The following is a 20,241-nucleotide window of genomic DNA, read 5'->3' as shown; positions in this document are numbered from 1 at the left end:
CAAAATCATTTGTATAAAGCTCAAAGCAAGAAAGATGATTTTGGCATGTGTGATACATACACGATGAGACTTTTTAAAAGGCCAGGGAATAATAAACCTCCAATAAGGAGAATGGCTCTGCTTCCGGCAGGAAGCCCCTGGCGGGCATCAGGGGAAAGGAGAGAGATCGACAGTACGGGCAACGTTCTCGCTCTTCAGCTGTGTAGTGGGTTCACGAGCGTTGCTTTTATTGTAATGCTCAATGCCTTCCATATCTACTACACCCATTCTCTTGTAGCCATCAAATATTACATAATGAGAAAGACAAAATATTTATTTGAACGTTGTACAATAGGCTTCCGGACAGGAAGATGTTACAATCATTCCTTGTGAAGGGTTGTACGTGAAGATGCTACATTCATCTCTTAAAGACATATTTTAAGAAAAAAACAAAATCTTTGCCTTTCTAATGTCTTATGAATACACAATGTATTCTTTCTTTGAAAGTGCAACTCTACTAACATTTTCTAATAATAATTTATATGCCACTTCAGTTTACAAAATGCTTCCATACACACGATCTTACTTTAAGAACATCAAGGATGCGGCTTGCTACCTAGGTGGGTAGGAAAAATGGATCAGATCATTTTTATTTCTCCATACCTGGAGGCTCCAGTCTTCTCTCCTTTGATCTTCATCACACCCCTCTTTTCCCTGGCCTCTAGGTACAGAATCTCAGTATCCCCAGATCAATCACCAACCTCTTGGGGTACTTAAATGCCATAAATCCCTGAAAAAGTCTGTCTCACTTCCTTCACTAATAAATTCCCAATGACATTTATCTCTCCCTCAAAATAGTTTTGAACAAATCAAATGGAGAATGACCATCTTGCTTTGAATAGTTTAGAGTGGGATTTCTCAACCTCAGCCCTATTGGCATTTAGGTCTGGATAACTTTGCTGTGGGAGTCTGTCCTGTGCATTTCAGGATGTTTAGCGGCATCTCTGGCCTCTGTCCATTAGGTACCCCATTGTCGTAGCACCCCACACCCCAGTCATAATAAGCAGAAGTATCTCCATACATTGATAAAGGTCCCGGGGTAGTGGGGAACCACTCTGCTTGTGAACCATTGCTGCACATGCAGACGTGGGATCTCTCCCCAGTCCAACACAACTGGCAGTGCTGCCCAGGGCCCGCTGGAATAAACACGCGGTCAACGGAGCGCTCAGAAGAGCACACTGAGCTTTGAGCCAGATTGGAAGGGTTTCCAGAAGTCTTCAGTGGCCAGTACAACGACCTAGTTATTCTCGTCAGTTGCGCTCACGATGGGTAAAGAACAGAGTGCACCTCCTTCTGGAACTCAGTGTCTAACATTTTGTAGAAGGAGCCAAATGTTTTGAGAAACACCAGGAAACCTCAACTATGGTGAGTGGACCATGAAATCAAACACCGATGTGTCAGATGGGAAGGAATGTCCTTAATGTTTACTTGAACTCTTAAGTTCACTTTGGAAGAGAGACCGGCGTGTTGGGGCAGGCAGGGTGACTTAGATTTCTGTGGCTGTGGTTTTCAGGCTAAGCTGTAAGCTTCCCATCCATTGAATGAAATTAGGGAACAGAGTTAGTGAGAGGTACCTAGAAAACCAAGCAAATCATTAAAAAGAAGTGATCGTGATGCCAGTAAAAGCAAGAACGCTGCCCAGGAAGGGAAATGTAATTATAGTACACCACGTGACCCAGCTATGTATAAATAACAGTTCAACGATGACTGTGAAGAAAAAAATAAATACCGATTTTCCTAAAACCGATAAGATCACTTTTTGGGGAGGATGGGAGGAGAGAGACAGAGGTACAGAGAGAGAGAGAGACAGAGTGAGTGTGAGCGTGAGTGTGAGTGTGAGTGTGAGCGTGTGAGTGTGAGTGTGTGTGTGTGCGCGCGTGCGCACTGGAGGCAGGTTAAAATGAGAGTTAAATTGTCACCTTTCATAGTAGAAAGTCAACAGATAATAATTCATTTAAAAGAATCAAGACATAGTACTAAAAGCATTTTGTTCAGAAATATAGGGACTAAGGAAAATAAAATAGAAGAAACAGCTCAAAGGGTTTGGAGCAGTTGCTTTGGGACACCAGGAACCGGGACTGACAAGGGTAGGACAGGGGCCACTATTCTAAATTATAAGTAATGCTCCTTGACTTTTTACACTACACACGATTTGCTAATTAAAAAATAGACCCCCCTACTTCTCTCGTTTCTGCTTTACTACTCTGACGCTTTCTCAATTTTTCGACCCAATCCATGGTCCTTTTCTCCTGACACGTGTAAGAATTAAGGCCGATTTATATCTCGGTCATAAAACAGAGCAGATTCAAAGCAGATTAAAAAGCAGCATCTCTTTTTTCATTTTCCTTTCAAGAGTTCACATTTTACTACGTTCCTCTGGAGAGAAAGTCAGTGGAATTTTATTTGGGTAAAATCTGGACAGTATTTTGCTTTTCACTCCCCAGTGCCCGCCTTGTGCTCTAAATGTGTTGCCAACTCACTACTCTGTTGGCCACACCGATGTTATTTTTAAAAGAGACTTTAAAAAAAAACTAGAGATCAGAAGGTTGTTTAAAAAGAAGGGGGAAAATGGATTCTATAAAACCCTGCAAAGATTTTAACTTTTAAAAATGCTTTGAAAAACCATGGGTTCAACTACTCCCTCAACCTGGACCAAAACGAATATAGTATGAAAGCCTCCCCCAAAACAGAGGGGTCTTGGAAGAAAAAAGGAAGCGTCCTACCAGGCATGAAGGATGGGTTCAAGTGAGCACAACCCACACCACGAGACTCGTACGTTCTCAAGCCAGCTGGAGCATCGAGAGGGAGCGGATAGAGTTGCTGGGGACAATTCCTGGAGCTGGATGGCCTCCTGGAAGCAAAAAGACTTGGTCTGCCACGTCCTAACTATGCTTCCTCTGGCACCTGCAGCTCTCTAAGTGGCTAAACCCGGGCTTCCAGGGGTGCGGTCGGGAACAAACAACGCATACGACGCACGTACCACTCAGGTAGCTAGTTATTTTCATCATTTTGTAATGAAATGACTGTTTTGTAATAAAAGGTGACATCTTCCAGTGCTGAATGACACAAGGCAGTGAGGACTCAGGCACTCAACTGACTGCCATTTGGCCAGCACAAGTGCAAGGGTCAGGCCAGTACAGAATATACACCCAGAGGTGTCATGTCCTTTCTTATCAATAAGTCTCCCTTGCTCCCAAATTGAAATTATCAAACATGGTTTGGAAGTTTCTGCTGAGATGGTTGGGCACACACCAGAAATCCTAGGAAGACCAGAAGCTTCTGGGGAGAGATTTATGGGGGGAAAACATGCATTTTCCGTACCTAAACAATTCAGAATAGACTTCATAATGCAGAGTATCCACTGGCCAGACTTCGCGCAGGCTCTCACACCACGTAAGATGTACAGCTAGTCCGTGTGTGCATATATGGACTCCTCAGAGAAGAGAGAGAGAAGGGAACAATGCCAGTCTAAGGCCAAAGTCACTTTGGTTCAGACGTGATAGGTTTTCGGCATATTAATGTTTGAACCACCAGGTCACAGCAGCTGGTGGAGGACACCCTAAAAGAGCTGAATGCAGCAGGCCCCGGAGGGTTCCGGGGCGAGCGCGAGGCCCATTCTCCCACCTTCTGCCCCTCTGTGCGGTAGCCACGTGCTCTGACTTGGAAGTCTTCGTGGCACGGTTATTTACTATCTTTGTGCAAAAGCAACAAACAAAAGGTAAAGGGCCAGTGCCTGCACCTCTGGCGTCACCTGTCCCCAGAGTCTGCAGCTGCAAACGCTGCCTTGCCTCCTGATAAGGACGCCCTTCTACCCTGGTCCCAGAGCAGAACACAGCAGCCTCAACCCTGCCATGCTAACTTGACCTTCTCGCTAAAGTCAGGCCCTTTATTTACTTGAATACAGGATGTGCCATGTTTGGGGCTATGCGGATATTTTTATTAGGACCGTGGGAGACAGAGGGAGAGACAGCCTCTAGGCCGTAATGGATCATTAGTATGAAGGAGACTAAATGCCATAATTAATAGGGTAAATCTAATTACTACACATGAAGTTCTGTGCTCTGAAAACACAAATAGTCTCTCTTTTCAAGCATTCATGGAGCATTCAAAACAACTGTCCCTTTTTCAGACCTCAAAACAAACTTCAAAAACATCAAGAAATCAGAAAGTAGAAGCAATACTCTCTGATAACAATGAGAAATGTATAAAACTAAAAATCTAAAAACCCTTTGCCCCAGGAAATTTAAATCAGTCTCCTAAACAACCTTTGATCAAAGAGAAAATCAAGCTTGAAGTACAAAATGCATAGAAATCACTACATGTCAGAACCAGCAGGACAGGCCTAAAGCAGTACTCAGCAGAAGTCTCTGAATCCTACAAACTTACATCACTAAGTAAGAGAGAAAAATAAATGAATTAAGTATTCAACTCAAGTTACCAGAACAATAAAATAAATGTTAAAAAAAAGGCAAAGGGAAAGAATCAATGATCAAGAAATAAATTAATAAATTCAAAAACAGAAAAATAGCAGAACTAATCGATAATTCCAAGGAATGCTTCTTCTTTAAAAAAGGGAAAAAATATATGTATAATAGGTAAACCAGCAGGTAATCTGATGAAGAAAACGAGGGGGAAAGCACAAATATTTAAGATGAAAGTAATATGGAGAAAATAATCACAAATCGGTAGAAATTTAAAAAATCTTTAAGAGATGATTTTGCCGAATCAGATATATTTGAAAATATAAATTGTCCGGGACAATAGAATTTATCAAAACTGACTGAAGAGAGAAGCTCTAAACAGCCTGAGTACCACGGCGGAAAGCGAGGCAGTCAGCCACGAGCCTCCCACTGACCCCCCAAAACCAGACGCCTGAAACCTCATGCCTACATGTATTCGAAGCAGAGAAAGTGAAGGAAATCTTCCTTCATTTGGAATACTTGATAACGGAAATCAACAAAGATTGCTCACAAAGAGGAACTTTTAGCTCAACGTCACATATAAATACTGATGCAAAAATCTTAAATAAAATATTAGCAAACAATACCATTCACGATTGCTCGAGAGACGTAATTCTTAGACGTGTACAGGCGCACCTTATTTTATTGCGCTTTGCTTTATTGCATTTCACAGATGTTGCCTTTTTTACAAATGGAAGGCAAGACCCCCCACCAGCAACAAGGTTACAATTCGCTTTATTGCAATCCTCGCTTTATTGGGGTGGTCTGTAGTATCTCTGCAGTATCTCCAAGGTCTGCCTGTATCTGACAGATTTATAGGACCTATATGCTAAAAAGGATAAAATGCTGATCAGAGAGACTGCAGAAGATCTAAATAAATGGGAAAACATTCTGTGTTCACGGATTGTCAATTCTCCCCAAACTGATACACCTGTTTAATGAAATTCCTATTAAATCCCAGTAAGATTTTCTACAGAAATATATAAAAAAAGATTACTTTAAAATTAATATAGAATAGCTAAAACAATTTTGAAAAAGAATAAACCGGGAGAAATCCATCTATCCAGTTTCAAGACATTATACAGCTACAGTAATCGGGCTGTGTAGTTTTGGTGGGGGAACAGACACACAGTTCCGTGGAATGAAACAGAGTACCCAGAAATAAATCCACAGAAACACGGCCAACTGATTTTTAATAAAGGTGCAAAAGCAATTCAATGATGGAAAATAGTCTTTTCAACAAATGGTGCTCAAGCAATTACATACCTATAGGCAAAAAAATTATAGATCCATAGGCAATTATATAAACTTATGTCATTATAAATCACATAAGTTATATATCACTAAACCTAACACTTTATATAAAAATTAACTCAAAATAGATCAGCGATTTAAATGTAAAACATAAAACTATAAAGCTTTAGAAGATAATATAAAAGAAAACCTTTCGGATCTAGAGCTTAGTCAAAGGTTCTTAGACATGACACCCAAAGCACAGTCCATAAAAAAAAATTTAATTGGATTTGACTGAAACTTAAAACTTTCTCTCTGAGTAGCCGATGTCAAGAAGATGAAAAGATAAGCTACAGATTGGTAGAAAATATTTGGAGAAAACCACATAGCTAACAAAAGACGTATCTAGAATTCATAAAGAACTCTCAAAACTCAAGAGTAAAGAAAAAAAAATCAAAAAGCAATTAGAACATGGACGAAATACATAAAAAGACATTTCACTATGAAGGATATACAGCAAAAAAGCGTATAAAAAGATGATCAACATTACCAGCTATTAGAGAAATGCAAATTAAGACCATGATAAGACACCACTACACACCTGTTAGAACAGCCAAAATAAAAATCATTACAAGACCAAATGCTGGCAAAGATGAAAGGAAACTGGACCACTCATACGCTGCTCATGGGAATGCAAAATGATACAGCCACTCAGGAAAACACTTTCTTACAAAACTAAGCATGCAATTAACACAGAAATAGATATGATTTTACATTTAAAACACACACACAAAATTTAAAGCACCCACAAAAAAACAGTACAAAGAGTAAAAAGGAACATCTAAACACATGGAAAAGCCGACCCCATGTTCGGACAGAGGAAGACACTGTCCTCAGGGATGTCCACTTCCCCGCCATTAACCACTCAGGTTAAGTCGATCCCTCTAAAATATCATACGAAATTCTTTTTGGAGAGAATTTGGACTTAACGAAAATTTTATATGAAAAAAAAAAATATGTATATATATATACACACACACACACACATATATGATAAGAATATGCAGGAAAGTTCTGAGAAGATCAAAGAAGAGGGAAGAACTGGATCTCTGAGAGGGTGAAGCGAACCCGCCACACTCACTCGCAGCAGCGCGGTCCTTGCACATCAGGACAGAGCAACGAGGCGGAGTTTAAAGTCCAGGAGTCAACTCCGTGACAGAAGGGCTTTTGGAGTACCACGCTGGGGACACTTCCGCTGGGGTCTTAGTACAGAATACCACGGACTGGCTAGCTCATGGACAACAGGTCAGGGTCCGGTGCGGCTGGATGCGGGCCCTCTTCTGGGTCGCAGACTTCTCCTTGTGTCCTCCTGCGGTGGAAGGGGCTAGGGAGCTTGGTGGCGGTGGGTGGGGGGGGGGGCCTTTTACAAGGGCACTCATCTTAATCATAAGGACTCCACCCTCATGACCTAATCACCTCCCAAAAGTTCCACCCCCAAATACCATCACTCAGGTATTAGGATTTCACATATGATTCTGGGGCGGACACCAACATCCGGACAATAGCAGTTGGAGAAGATAAGAATCATATACTAACGGTGGGACATCCTGGTGGCCATTTGAGTGTAAAAAGAGTTTGATCTATTACATATACCCTACACCAAAATACAGTCCACGTGGTTCAAAGGTTTCAGTGTAAAAACTGAAATCATAAAAGTGCTAGAAGAAAATGTGGGTGCATCCTCTTCTATCTTTGGGAGGAGCAAGACCTTTCTAAGCAAGACACAAACCTTAAGAGACTGATTATGGTAACCACACAAAAATAAAAATTTTTTGTACAGCAAAAGGTACTTTAAGCAAAGTGACAAGAAAGGGAATAATTGGGAAAACACGAGTAGCTCAAATCATGGCCAAAGGACTCATGCTGGGTGGACATGGGGCAACACCCAAGGTGCCCAGCAGGGGTTCACCTCACTGGAGTTCTACAGCTGTTGGGCTTGCCAGTCAGATTCTCCACCACCCCCCCCCCCGCTTTTTTTCCGCCCCCGCCGCCCACCTTACAAGACAGAATCTCCCCAAAGTCCCGTAGACGACCACCATTGGCTTCAGCAAACACCACGTGACATGGCAAGTGACTGAGGTCAGCCAACCGAACAGACCATTAAACCCCGACAGCCTCGGTTGTGAATAGCGGTGGGTGTTGTCCACTTTCTCATACCAGCAGGGAAAGCACTATTCAATCCCTTTTCAGTCAGAAAAGGAGTCTAAACTCTCTCCTCGTTTTTAGGCCAATTTTCTGTTGGAGCCGTGAGGCAGCTGGCAGCTTCCTCTTCCTGTCTAGCACCTCCTTGACAGAGCTCAGCAGGCTCAAATCCTGGTTGTGGCTAATGCATAACTCAAGGCAAAACCTCTGCTCGCCAGAGGTCTAATCTTGCCTTTAGTAGCTTCTAGAAACAATATGGAACCAAAAAGTTTTACGTTTTGTCCACAACGAGCACGGGCACGCAAGACACTCAGGAACGTAAGCCCGTCCTCATTCTCGCTCTCTCCTTCTCTGTACCCCGCCTTCTCTGCTGGAACCACAATCACAGAATTAAGTGGTCCTGCCACGTTCTCAGCACGGCCAAAGGCTGGGCACTGAAAAACCAGCCCGGTGATTTATTAGATTTTTCACTTTGGACTGGTTACCGTGGCTTTTTGAGACCATAAGAGGGAATGTTATAAACTTAGAAATATTATCTGTTTTCCGTTACTGCCAGTAAAAATGTCTACCAGAGAAAGGGGGAAAAATGCCACTTTGGGGGCCAAGTCCAATAAATTTGGGTAAAGGGTAAGGCAGTTGCTAGGTAAGAAGCTCCACTGCAAAGAACTAAAAGTCAAAAGAAGGTATTTGAAGTCCTCTAAACCCGAAAAAGTCACTCAAGAGACGAGGAAGCAAGGATGCAAAGAAATGGCTCACGGGGATCGTGAGAATGGAGAGGGGGTTGGCCCCGAGTCTGTTCGGTTATAATGTTTGTTGACATTGGAGCTGCCTGGCCGGCACCATCCACGGCCTGGAGGTCTCTAACGGGCATGACCCTGCATCAGAGAGCAAAGGGGTGGGCAGCCGGCCACACGAGGACTTCTGTGGGCCCCAGGCACTTCTGCCACCGTGGGTACTATTTCTTTTCTATGGCGGCTGTAAAATTGCTACAAATTTCGTGGCTTGAACATCACACATTTATCATCTCACAGTTCTGGAGGTCAGAGGTCCTGAAATCAAGGTGTCAGCAGGGCTGCGTTTCTTCTGGAAGCTCTCGAGGAGACGCTGTGTCCACACATTTTCCAGCTTCTAGAAGCGCCCGCATTCCCCGCCTGAGGCCCCGCCCCCATCTTCAAAGCCGACAACGGTGGACATCTCCGCATGCCACCATCTCCGGTTCTCTCTCTTGCCTTCCTCTTCCACTTTTAAGGACTCATGTGAGGACACTGGGTCACCTAGACAGTCCAGCATCATCTCTTCATGTCAAGGTCAGCTGGTCAGCAACCTTACATGCACCTGCAACCTCAAGTCCCCTCGACCATGTGACATTGCACGTTCACAGCTTCTCGGGACTAGAACGTTGACATCTTGGAAGACACTATGCTGCTGGCGGCAGACCCCTTCCTCCATTAAAAAATATTGAAATCACTTTTCATGACTGTGTAGGTATAATGATGACTATACTAACATCATAGAGCAAAATGCTTTCTTCGACCTAAACGTTCATTTATTGTCTCCAGATTGTGAAAGTTAACACTCTCGAGTCCCTAATGATCACAAGGCCCCAGCCGCACTGCGTGCCGTGTCCAACGGCTGATAGGTAAGCTGGCCGTGGAGGCAGCCCTGCAATGTGCCCCGGGCCTGGCCTCAGAAAGCATTTAGATGAAGTACACACGCGCCCATCCATGGGGCGGAGGGCTCAAGGCACAAGAGAAAGCGAGCAGCGACAGTGGGGGAAGGACGAACAATATTCAGTACGAGGCAGGGAGAGGTACACCCAGTTTATCTCCAAACATCCGTTTCCTCATCATACGATGAGGACAAGGAAGGGACCTTCCTGGCAGAGTCACCGAGAGCACTGCGCGAGGTAACACAAATGGCTCAGCACCCTTGGAGAGGGAACCGATGCATTTTTCCTTAAAGAAATTTCCGGCTAGCCAGACTAATTTCAGCAACATCCAGACGGGTCACAGGAGCAGGTTTGCAAAATGCCAGGCTCTGCTTCATAGCCGCAATGGGATTGATTCGGTTCTAAATTCTTCCCTGGGTGCCCTCTGGGGGCACTGGGCACCATGGAGGATCAAGGTGGATGGCTTAGGGGGGTGGGGGACTCGAAAGGATGGGAGAGGTGCGATGGGGCCACTTTATACATAACAGCTGCCACGGTGCGCTGAGCATCTGCAGTGCCCGGAACGCGGCAGCACTATGTCGACGAACACGCAGCACGCCGAGCAAGCCAGCTGGAGCCTCTTCTTACAGACCAGGAAACTGAGGCACGGAAGGTGAGACCGTCACCTGGACCACCCACCTACTCAGGCCTCCCAGCTAAAGACTCTAAGACCACACAGAGAGAGTGCGGGCCGCCAGAGAGAGGAGAGAATGTGGTCTGAGCTCCCCCAGAGGGTTGGCTGGAGAGAAGAAAGAAGGATGGGGGTCGGGAGCTGGCATGTGACCCGGACCCTCCACGACGGGAAGGAATCCCGAGAAAACGGGGGCCACGGCAGACTCTCACAGGGCGCGCGCCACGTGCCGGGGACTAACTTCACTGCCCGACGTTCTATTAACTCGTTTAACCCCCGTAGCAGTCCTAGTATCTCATTTTACAGATGAAGAAACTGAGGCACGGAAAGGCTCCGAAACGCACCCAAGGCCACGCAACTAGGGAGGTCTGGAACCCCACCCTCATTCCGGAAGCTGCGCTCCTCCCCGCTCACACCTGTGGGGACCCAGGTGTCTGGACAGCAAAGGCACCGGGGGAGTCGAGAGCTGCATCCCCACGGGGAGTGCGTGGCGCGGTCTCTCTCAGCAGTCTGTGCACTAAAGAGCCCCCCGTGCTGAGCTGGCGGGGGCTGTGGTCCAGCCCCGGAGTGACAGAGCAGGAGACCTTCCCTGTGCAGGGCACCGATCCAGCACTGGGACCCAGTGGCAAACGTGAACCGGACCCTGCCTGCTCCCCGGGGTGACATCAGTACAAGTACAAACAGGCAATAAATAAAGCCAAGTGAGGACATACAGTGACTGGGAGTGGGTTCCAGAAGGGTGGCCAGAGGAAGCCCCCGAACGCAGGGTGGGTTGAGCCTTGAAGCAGAGAGAATGGTGGGTGCGAAGGGCCTGGGGCAGGAGCGTTTGCGGTATCTGCGGAACCAAGGGGAGGCTTCTGGGCAAGGTGGACGTATGACTGAGGTCAGACAGGCAGAGGGAGCCAGTCCACGCAGGGTCTTGTGGGTCAAGGCATGGGAACATCATGTAAGCTAAGCAGGGAGGGTGCCCACTGCAAGGGGTCCCCTCCAACAGGAAACAGATGAAAGGAAAGGTGGGGTGAGCCCAGCAAGTTTCCTGGGGTATCAGAGCTGGGGGACAAGGACCCTTGAGTATAGCGGGAAGCTTCATCGCCAGGAAGGAATTCTAGAGCTGTTTCTGTTTCAGAGATTTTACCACCTAAATATTCATTCCTGAGTCATCCGTCCCCAGAAAACCAAGGTGAGCCATTTGGCCGTAACTGAAGGCTTTATTTAATTTCAAATACCTTTTTCTGCATTGTTGAAAGGTAACAAAATGAAGAAACGATTGTATGCTGGCCTTCCACTTGAACTTGGGGATGTTTTCATTAAAATATCTCCATTTCATGCCAAACTCGCCGCTCGAAACCAACAGTTTTCAAAGAGGTTAGAAAGGAGTTCGAGAACTTCTGTCTCCCCAGCGGCCGCAGGCGCCAACGTCTCGTGTTGCCAGCAACAGAGACGCAGCAGGACAGTCGGAGCGCACGTCCGCACTCTCGCCAAGACGACAGCAGACGATTTATGAAGGCGCCAGCCGCCTCCCCTTGAGCTCGGCTGCCACGTGCTGTCCGGCGTCCTCCCGGTCCCATCCTGGCCCCAGCTTGGCACCCCTTCCTCTGCCCAGACCCCACGCGGCCTCTGTGCTGGGGACAGACCCACCCGGAGGAGTGAGAGAGAACCACAAAGTCCACGGTCCATCTTCTGGGATCGAGCGCCTGATGCTGCTGGGAGCTCCCCCGACTCCTCTCGCTGGGGACGCACAGGTCCAGCCGCCGGGCGAACCTGGCGGAGGAAGGCGCTGGGAAGGTCCCATCTCCGTCCCCTGTGTCCGGACCAACATCCTCCAGCTGCTTCTTCGTTGGCAGCTGCCTCTTCTGCTCTTCACTCCCCACGTCTCTCAGACCCCACCATCTCCTCCGCTGCCTCCTGCTCGCGTCCTGAGCGTGTCCACAGTGTCCTGGAGGTCCTTGCAACAGGGACAAGGCTGAGCGGCCAACCCCGCAGCCTCGAGATTCCCAGACGCCTGCTCTTCTCCAACGCCTCACTCGCTGTCCTCAAGCCCCATCCTCTCCTCTGTGCCCTGTGGAGTCCGCAGAGGGTCACCGTCCGCCAGCCACACGCCCATCACTCCTGAAGCCTCGTCTCCCCCAGGGCCTCCTCGAACCTGCCCTTCGCTTCCAGGGAATCAGCCTTGTGGCTCTGACTCCTTCCCGACCCAGCCTGGATCTCGGCCTCACCACCCTTCCTCCTGAACGTCCTTCCAGCTGCCACCTTGCCCTTGACACTGGACCTCCTCCAGCCGCACTGCCAGCGACTCTACCGGCCCCTAGTGGACAAAGCGCCAACAGTGCCACATGGGGCCATCGCAGTTCTTTCTATGCGTTTCAGACCCCAGCCGCGTCCTCCCTGGAACTAGACAGAGACCCCCTGTCCTTTTTCTTTGTCTCCAGTCCCAAAACTGGCCCTGCTCACCGCCTGCAGAGGACACGCCTCCTCCTCGGCTGAGAACAGAAACCCCCTGGGGTGCTCCCCACCATCGGTCTCTCAGGGGAGAGGAGACCCCCCTCCCTCCAGGGCGAGCCCCTCCACCCACGTCAGCCCCACTCCCCACCACCACCCACGCCCCTGTCCCATCGGCACAGGGACCTGTCCCATCGGCGCCGTGCATCCCATAAACACAGCCGTCTTCCAGGAAAAACGGAGGAAACGGGCCTTTCCTCGACCTTGTCTTCCTTCTGGGTCGGCGCCTGCCCCACTCCTTCCTTCGCCATCAGATTCCTCAAAGGAGAAGCCCACATTCAGAATCTCCGTCAGCATCGCCCCTAACAGATGAGGGCCGTCTCCCTCAGGCTTCGGCTGAGCTACCTGCCATCTTTGTGTTCTCGCCAGAAGCCTGAGCTCCATTCACCTCGCTCTGAGGAGCCGACGGCGCGTTAAACACTCAGCCAGCCCTCACCTTGCAAACCCATCCATCAAATTGCTACCTCAGTTTAAGGACACGTCCACACACTCTCAAGCGATAATGAGAATTGTTTTGTTTATTAAACAATTACAATGGAAAACGTTTGGTTATTCTAAATTGCCTGTATTTCACCCAAGTCATCAGAAGCATCTATTCACCTCAGGCAAAATAATTAACTTTTGGTTATAATTGTAATACTCAGATATCTAATACACTTGCAGAAATGAGAGAAGGGAAAGATTGGCTTTTATTAGCAGACTAACATTTCACTAAATTGCAATTAGTGGGGAAGGATAATTTATATCGGTGAAAAATATAAATGACTCAACACATGAAAACAATTATATTTTGTTACTTTCAAATAGCATAAATTGTTTGAAAAATAATTATGAAAACTAGAAGTTTTCGTCAACTTGGTTAGGCGCCGATCGCTGGCCATGGTTAAGCCTCATCACCTGCCATGTCGCCCTTTCCATCTGAATCTTGGGTCTGAGAACAGCCCTCTCACCCCACCTCACATCGGCATGGACTTGGCTGGTGCTAGTGGCTCTGCTGACATGTCAGAGTCCCCCCGGCCTGAAAGCTCCCTGCAGGCAGGCCACAGCTTGCTCACCAGTGTCCCCAGTGCCTATACGCAGATGTTCACTTAAAAATATCAAGTAAGAAGTCATATAAGTGAAAAGTGTTCGCATTCTTAAATATAAACGGGCATACTCAGAGATACTGAGGGTTCGGGTCCAGCCCACCTCGATAAAGAAGGTATTGCAATAAAGAGTCGTAAGCTTTCCGCTGGCGGGGGGGCCTTGCATTCCATTTGCGAAAATGCAACGTCTGTGAGGTGCATTAAGCAAAAGCCAATGGCAGGCGCCGTGCCTGCACTGCGACCCCAAAGTGCTTCTGTCATCCGCCAACCAGATAGAAGCCATCTATAAACAGCAGCAACCATTCGGCCAGCCCCCGCGGGCTGGCCACCCCTTCCCTTCCCATCTCTAAAACATTATCGACCAACGTGCAACACTCTGAGATGAGGGGATGTTCCTCACATTTAACTCAGCCGTTGCTTGTCTCGGTTTGCATTCCACATCTGCCCGTTCCCCCGAAGGATTCGGGAAGTAGCAGTCGGCATTGGAAAGAGGTGGCAGGATTGTCACCTGCACAGAGGCGACCTTGTGCTGTCTGGTCCACTCGTTATGCGTGTCCTCGGGGGGGATTCCCGTGAGCGGGAGAAGGGAAACCCCGGCAGGTGACGCTCTCCAACCCCCTGGGTCACACGGAGCAGCCTGACTTGTCCGTATTCTCTACATAATTCCAAGAAGGATTTTATCTGAAGTAGGATCTGTGGCTGAAAATAAAGCTTGAAAACCCCTGTTCTAAACAATCCCAAAGAGGTGCAGCGGGGGAAAATGACCATGTATCGAGCACTTACTGTGTGCTGCGTAATTTTAAAACCGGTATAACCATTTCCTTTCGCTGTTACCCCATCGTTATGAGAGCGAGAATAGTTATTTTAGAGAAGCGAGGGCAAACTGAGCTTCGGCGAGGGCAAACCTCGGAAGCAACAGGAGCCGAGAGCCACGACACCATTCCTGAGCCACCGTGTTCCATGCCAGCTCTAGAAACCTCTGTCACGTCCCCATGTTCTCTCTCCACACCCCTCCACTCTCCCCATCTGCATTTGAAGCTTGCTCGTGGTCCTTTACGCTCATAGATTAGTTAACTCATCACTATTTGGTGTGAGTGAACCTTTGCTGATTCGTCGCTTCCTAACGATATTCATGCATTAAAGCATCGGGATTGCCTCCATCAAGGTCCTCACGGACTAGTGGGGAGAGACAGGGAGACTGATACATTGGAATAGTAAAAATGGTATGAAAGGTGCCTATATTGGGAACAGTGTGGACCTGGAGGTCATGGGGAGAGATAAGGAGGGACGACTGCTGTCTTCTTTACTTTTAGGATTTGATGGTATCTCTCGTTGACACGTTTTTTGGTCATACGGCAATAGAGCCGGATGCCTCCAGCATTATCCGCGCCTCTGGGGAGAAAGGGCTCAGATACCAAAATGTATCCTTGTCCCATTTCTTCTTCGGTCCCGAGTACAGAGAGTCCTCTCCCGGGAGGTAAGACAAACTGAAACTCAGGAGCTTTCTTTTGATCGTCCCCGAAGAATAATTTGACTTGAACTATGTTTAGACAGTAAAAATAAATAAATAAATAAACGGACTCTTAAAAGCAATTCTGTCCCTGTCTTTCCTCTCCGTCGCTCCCGTCCTGGGCTGAGTCAAAGAAAAATATTGTTCTCCTGCCATGTCTTGTTCACTCAAACTCTCCGTGCTTCTAGTTGAAACAGAATGTGAGCATTATTTCTTTCCTTCTAATCTAATAATAAGCCGACCACTGGATTTCTAAGGATGGTGGTCAGACAGGTTAAAACCCAAGCTTTAAGGAGAAATCCCCACTCTCCACGGATAATCTCAAATCTGTTTTTCTTTCCAAGTTTCCATTTTCCTTGAGTAATTCAACCTTTTTTGTTTGCAAAACTCTAGCCTTCAGGAATCTAAACAGTGAAACAATTGTCATGGTAAATAAGCTGCTGATTACAGCAAAACACAAACCACTGAGCAAAAATCGGCATTAGGAACACATGCACAGAACTCCTGAAATGCAAAGCGAATAAAACGTGATACACAAAGAGCACGAATATAGAAGCGAACGTCGTCAAAATGCATGAATTACCCCAGCTCTGGGAATTTATGGGAAGGAAATAATCCAAAGGAAGGAAAAAGTATGAAAGTGCTTTCTTGCAAAATGAGATGGGATAATTGAAAACCGAGACGGTGATGGAGGCATGGCTGTGTAAACGACAGGCCATTAAAAACGATCATTATGAAGTCTGAGTAACAGCGTGAAAACGTTATGGATGTGTTTTAAGTTAAAAATAACATAATTGCATACAGAATATGATTGCAAATATGTTATATGTCTCCAGCCCCGGGCTGACATGGAGAGGTTATTTTGATGTGTTTTTTTTTTTTTGTACATATATATTTTGATTTATTATAGAAAAATAGACATAACATAAAATGGATCATTTTAACCATTTTTAAGTGTATGATTCCACGGTGTTAAGTAGACTCACATTATTGTTCAGCCATCACCTCCATTCATCTCCAGGACTTTTCATTACTGCAAAGTGAAACTCTATACCCCTTAAACACTAGCTCCTCATTTCCCCCCACGGCCATGACAGCCGCCATGCTACTTTCTGCTCTGTGAATCTGACCGTTCTGGGCACCTCATGCGCATGAAGTCACAGTGTTTGTCGTTTCGAGTCTGGCTTACATAATGTCCTCATGTTAGAATTTCCTTCCCTTCTGAAGCTGCATTCTATTCCATTGCGTGTACGTTCCGTGTGATGGAGAGTTTTAAGGGGCCACAGCCCACCTCTCTTGGGATTACGATCAGGTCACCTTGTTCCTGATCCAGCCCTGACCACAGGCTCGACATCTCGTTCTCAGGCCTCACACTGGCCCATCCGTCATTTCTACTGCTTCTCTAGTAATCCTTTATTTGGGAAGCTGCCTAGGCCTCCAGTCCTTTCTCACGGAATCTGGACGATTAATACCTTCTACCCCAGGAGAGTAGCTTGGACCTGTAACCTGCTGCTCACTGTATGTGCAGAGTTCCTACCTCAGGCTGTATTTGGTCCACCAGTCAGGGCCAATAACTCACCATGGATCCAAGATGGCAGCCTCATGCCTACACTGCATTGTTTTGACTGCCCCTTTGTCGACTCAGCCTAATCTACCAGGTGGATCCTTCTGTCTGTTCCTGTAAGGGAGAGGATGTCATTCCAAGGGATGCGCCTTCTCAATGGGACGCGTGTCTATAGCAAATGGTCTCCTGTCCGCATGCCAGCTCCCTTCCCTTCTACCACCGCTCGTCAGATACCTCCCTGCAGCCACCTGTCCCTGTCCAAACCCCAGAACATTAGACCCAAGGCTCGGAGTCCACAGAAGCGCGGGTCCAGCTGCACTTACAGCCAGAGCGAGTTCCTTCCTTGAGTGATGACGCCCGTGAACCGGGTCAGGCGTCTGGCATCCACTTCAATCCACTGGTGGAGGTCGTTCCTCCCCGCACACCACGCCCCGTCGTAAAAGTCATTTTCATTGATGCCCGCCTGCAAAGAAAGAGACCTGTTCTTCAGAAAGACCTGGAATCAATTAAAATTAACATGATTTTTTTTCATGAGACTGAGAGGAAGGGAGACAATGAGGAAGGAGATTTAAAAAAAACATCGTGCCCCGAACTCCTTATTCTAAATCATAAGAGGGAGTTGCTTATTATTAAAAGTTAGAAATATGACAATGTGTTATGTTCTCTTCTTGCCCAGTATGAACGATGAAATTTAATGAGTTCTCCCATTACTCACTCATCCAACAGACACAGACCGTCTCCTACGTACCAGCCCACACACACCAGGTGCTGGGGATACAAGGTGAATCGTCCCCTCCCAGAAGCTCAGCATCCAGGCAGGAAGAAAGACATTAAAATAGATTCATTAGAACACAATGGGCATGTGTTACTTAAGGAAGAAGAGCAAACTGTTACGGGAGCATTTAAGGATAGCACAGCTAACTTGGTCTGGGGAGACCACGACAGAAAGCCCCAAAGCAGAAGTAATATTTGAGGTAGGTGTTGAAGGTTGTTTATCTAGTGAATATTGATTTATTCGTACTTAAGTCACTTGATGTGTTGAATATCGACTACTATCGCTATCAAAGATTTCTTTGATCCGAATTTATAAGGTAGGTGAAGTTTCTGCTCTGGAATGTTCCCTGTGTTACCACCATTTAAAAAGAGAATTTCCTGACCTTAAAAGAAAAAAAGAGGATATTTGAACCAAGCAATGCTTCCTGGTTTCCTAAGACCCTTTCTGCATCAATCCCATTGTCCCACGACTATTTCGCAAGCACAGAATCGGATGAGAAAAGGTCCGAATGATAAATGAACGAGAAAAGTGATAGGCCAGCCCATCTTCTCTCCCTCTGAGCGCTTTTCAGCTCAAATTCTGGGAAGCCTTAAGGACGTGACACTCAGAGTCCAGCGACTGCAGAGGAGCAGGTCGACCAAGGGTTCCACGGCTGCACCGGCTAACCTATGCCTTGGATCAGGACCAAACCACAGTACGCGCATGTCCAATCCTCTCCTGAAACAATCTCGAAAGAGCTCTGAGGGCAACTGTCGGAAAACTACGATATCATGGTCTTCTACCCACGAAGCATGACCTCTCCCTTCCCAACACTGCCAGGCAACCAGACGACCAGCCTGTAGGCTGTACATCCACGATCACTCGCTTTCTTCACCAAAGGCAGTGATCCTCCCAGTCAGAGAGGCCTGCAACACCCTAACGACCAACGTCACGGCACCGCTTCTTTCGAGACGCAGCGCCTCTTCTTTCGAGGAACCCTAACCTGCACTTAGGGTTTGCTGTGCTTCCTCTTTTCTTGTAAACAGCCCATGAGACCGATGTTTAGAACAGTCTCACTAATGCATTAAAATTGGCCTTTACTGCGTCTCTACTACATGCCAAGCAGTGGCCTCGGCAGTAGGAAGGTAAAGGTAGAAGCGTGAGCACCCCTGCCGTCTGGAGCTTAGAATGCACAGGCAGGCCGAAGCCGACACGTGGAGCTTGCATCGTGGTCTCGGCGTCTTAAAATCACCCCCTGCACAGGGTGCTGGTGAAGAGCTTGTGCCGAGGTCCCCTGCTCGGGTGTGAATCCTGCTTTGCCATTTACACGCTGTTTAAACTCAGGTAATTTGCTTAAATGCTCTGTGCCTCATCTCCCCCATCCGTTAAAGTGGGAATAATGATCCTTTCTCCCTTACGGTGTTGATTATGCCTGGGCCTGGCACATACAGTTAGCATGGACTAAAAAAAAGTACTCAATAATGTCAGTTATCTGTATATTTAAAACAACGAATATTTGGCAAATCGTTTCACATTCTAAAAAATTATTTCACATTTTAAAAAATGCTAAGGAATTACAATACTATTGCAGTTAACTGCGATATGTTTTCTACAACTTCGACTATCCAGGATAGAGTTACGAAATCTAAAAAAAGAGAAAACTCATGTAAAGTTTCCAACGTGAGTCCACGTGGCCCCCCCAGGGAGTCACTTTTGGCTGTCACAGCTGGGGGAGATGTGTGCTGTCGGCCACTAAGGCGTAGAGGCCAGGGATGCTGCTAAACATTCTATAACACGCAGGCCATCCCCCCGCAAAGAAGCGCCTGACCCGACGTGTCAGACATGCCAAGGCTGAGGATGTCTGGTCAGGGGCCAAGCAGACAAGAACAGAGCTACCACACAGTCGGGAGGTTCACCTCACAGACGCATGGACTCTTACAGGAACTAGCCTCCTGACATTCAACCAGAGCCCACTGTCTGTGATCTAGAACACAATTTCAGGTTCCTGGGTTTGCCAGCCTGGATATTTTGCTTCTGCTGCCAATCTCAGCTCTTCCTGGGCTCAACGAACAGTCAAATAAATAGTAAGGTGTCAGGGGAAGCTGACTCATAGGGAAATGACAGCCATCTCTGGGAAATGACAGCCACCTCGGCAAAATGAATTATAAATTTGTAAAGCAAGTACTTGGGAGGATTCAGAGAGAGAGGAGGTACCAGCCCCAGGGATGTCACCAAATTACACCACACGGCAATAAACGATATTCATACGATGTCTCTGAGAAACCGAGAGGGGAGCATTCACCCCTTTCTGTTTAATAATGCAGAGAAATACTTCATAAACTTTGGAGACATTTCAATGAGAAGTTGTTGAAATAAACGCCCTAATTCCTTAAAGTGTAAGCTAGTCTAGTCTTGAAAACTCCACTACGTGCGATGATTATTTATGCCACAGTACCAAATAAATTGATAATTAATGTAATTTTCTCAAGGCAATTAGGTTATACACATCATTACTTTACCTTTAAAAAAATTATTATATCTAACAGAAGAAAAAAT

At 46.7% G+C, this 20,241-nt stretch overlaps 1 protein-coding gene across 1 annotated transcript in view; it reads right to left on the bottom strand.

Moving 5' to 3' along the window:
- The window catches only part of CPXM2 (carboxypeptidase X, M14 family member 2), a gene marked incomplete at its 5' end in the record, with an annotated part of 94,047 nt that overhangs the window by 35,946 nt on the left and 37,860 nt on the right, over window positions 1-20,241 (bottom strand). The window contains one exon of the mRNA XM_006912874.3: window positions 17,255-17,394. Within this exon, the coding sequence (XP_006912936.1) occupies window positions 17,255-17,394 (140 nt within the window). The remainder of the gene's footprint in view (window positions 1-17,254; window positions 17,395-20,241) is intronic.

The sequence above is a fragment of the Pteropus alecto genome, unplaced genomic scaffold (genome assembly GCF_000325575.1).
Source record: "Pteropus alecto unplaced genomic scaffold, ASM32557v1 scaffold74, whole genome shotgun sequence".
NCBI classification, from domain to species: domain Eukaryota; kingdom Metazoa; phylum Chordata; class Mammalia; order Chiroptera; family Pteropodidae; genus Pteropus; species Pteropus alecto.
This window is presented reverse-complemented; position numbering and strand designations above follow the sequence as displayed.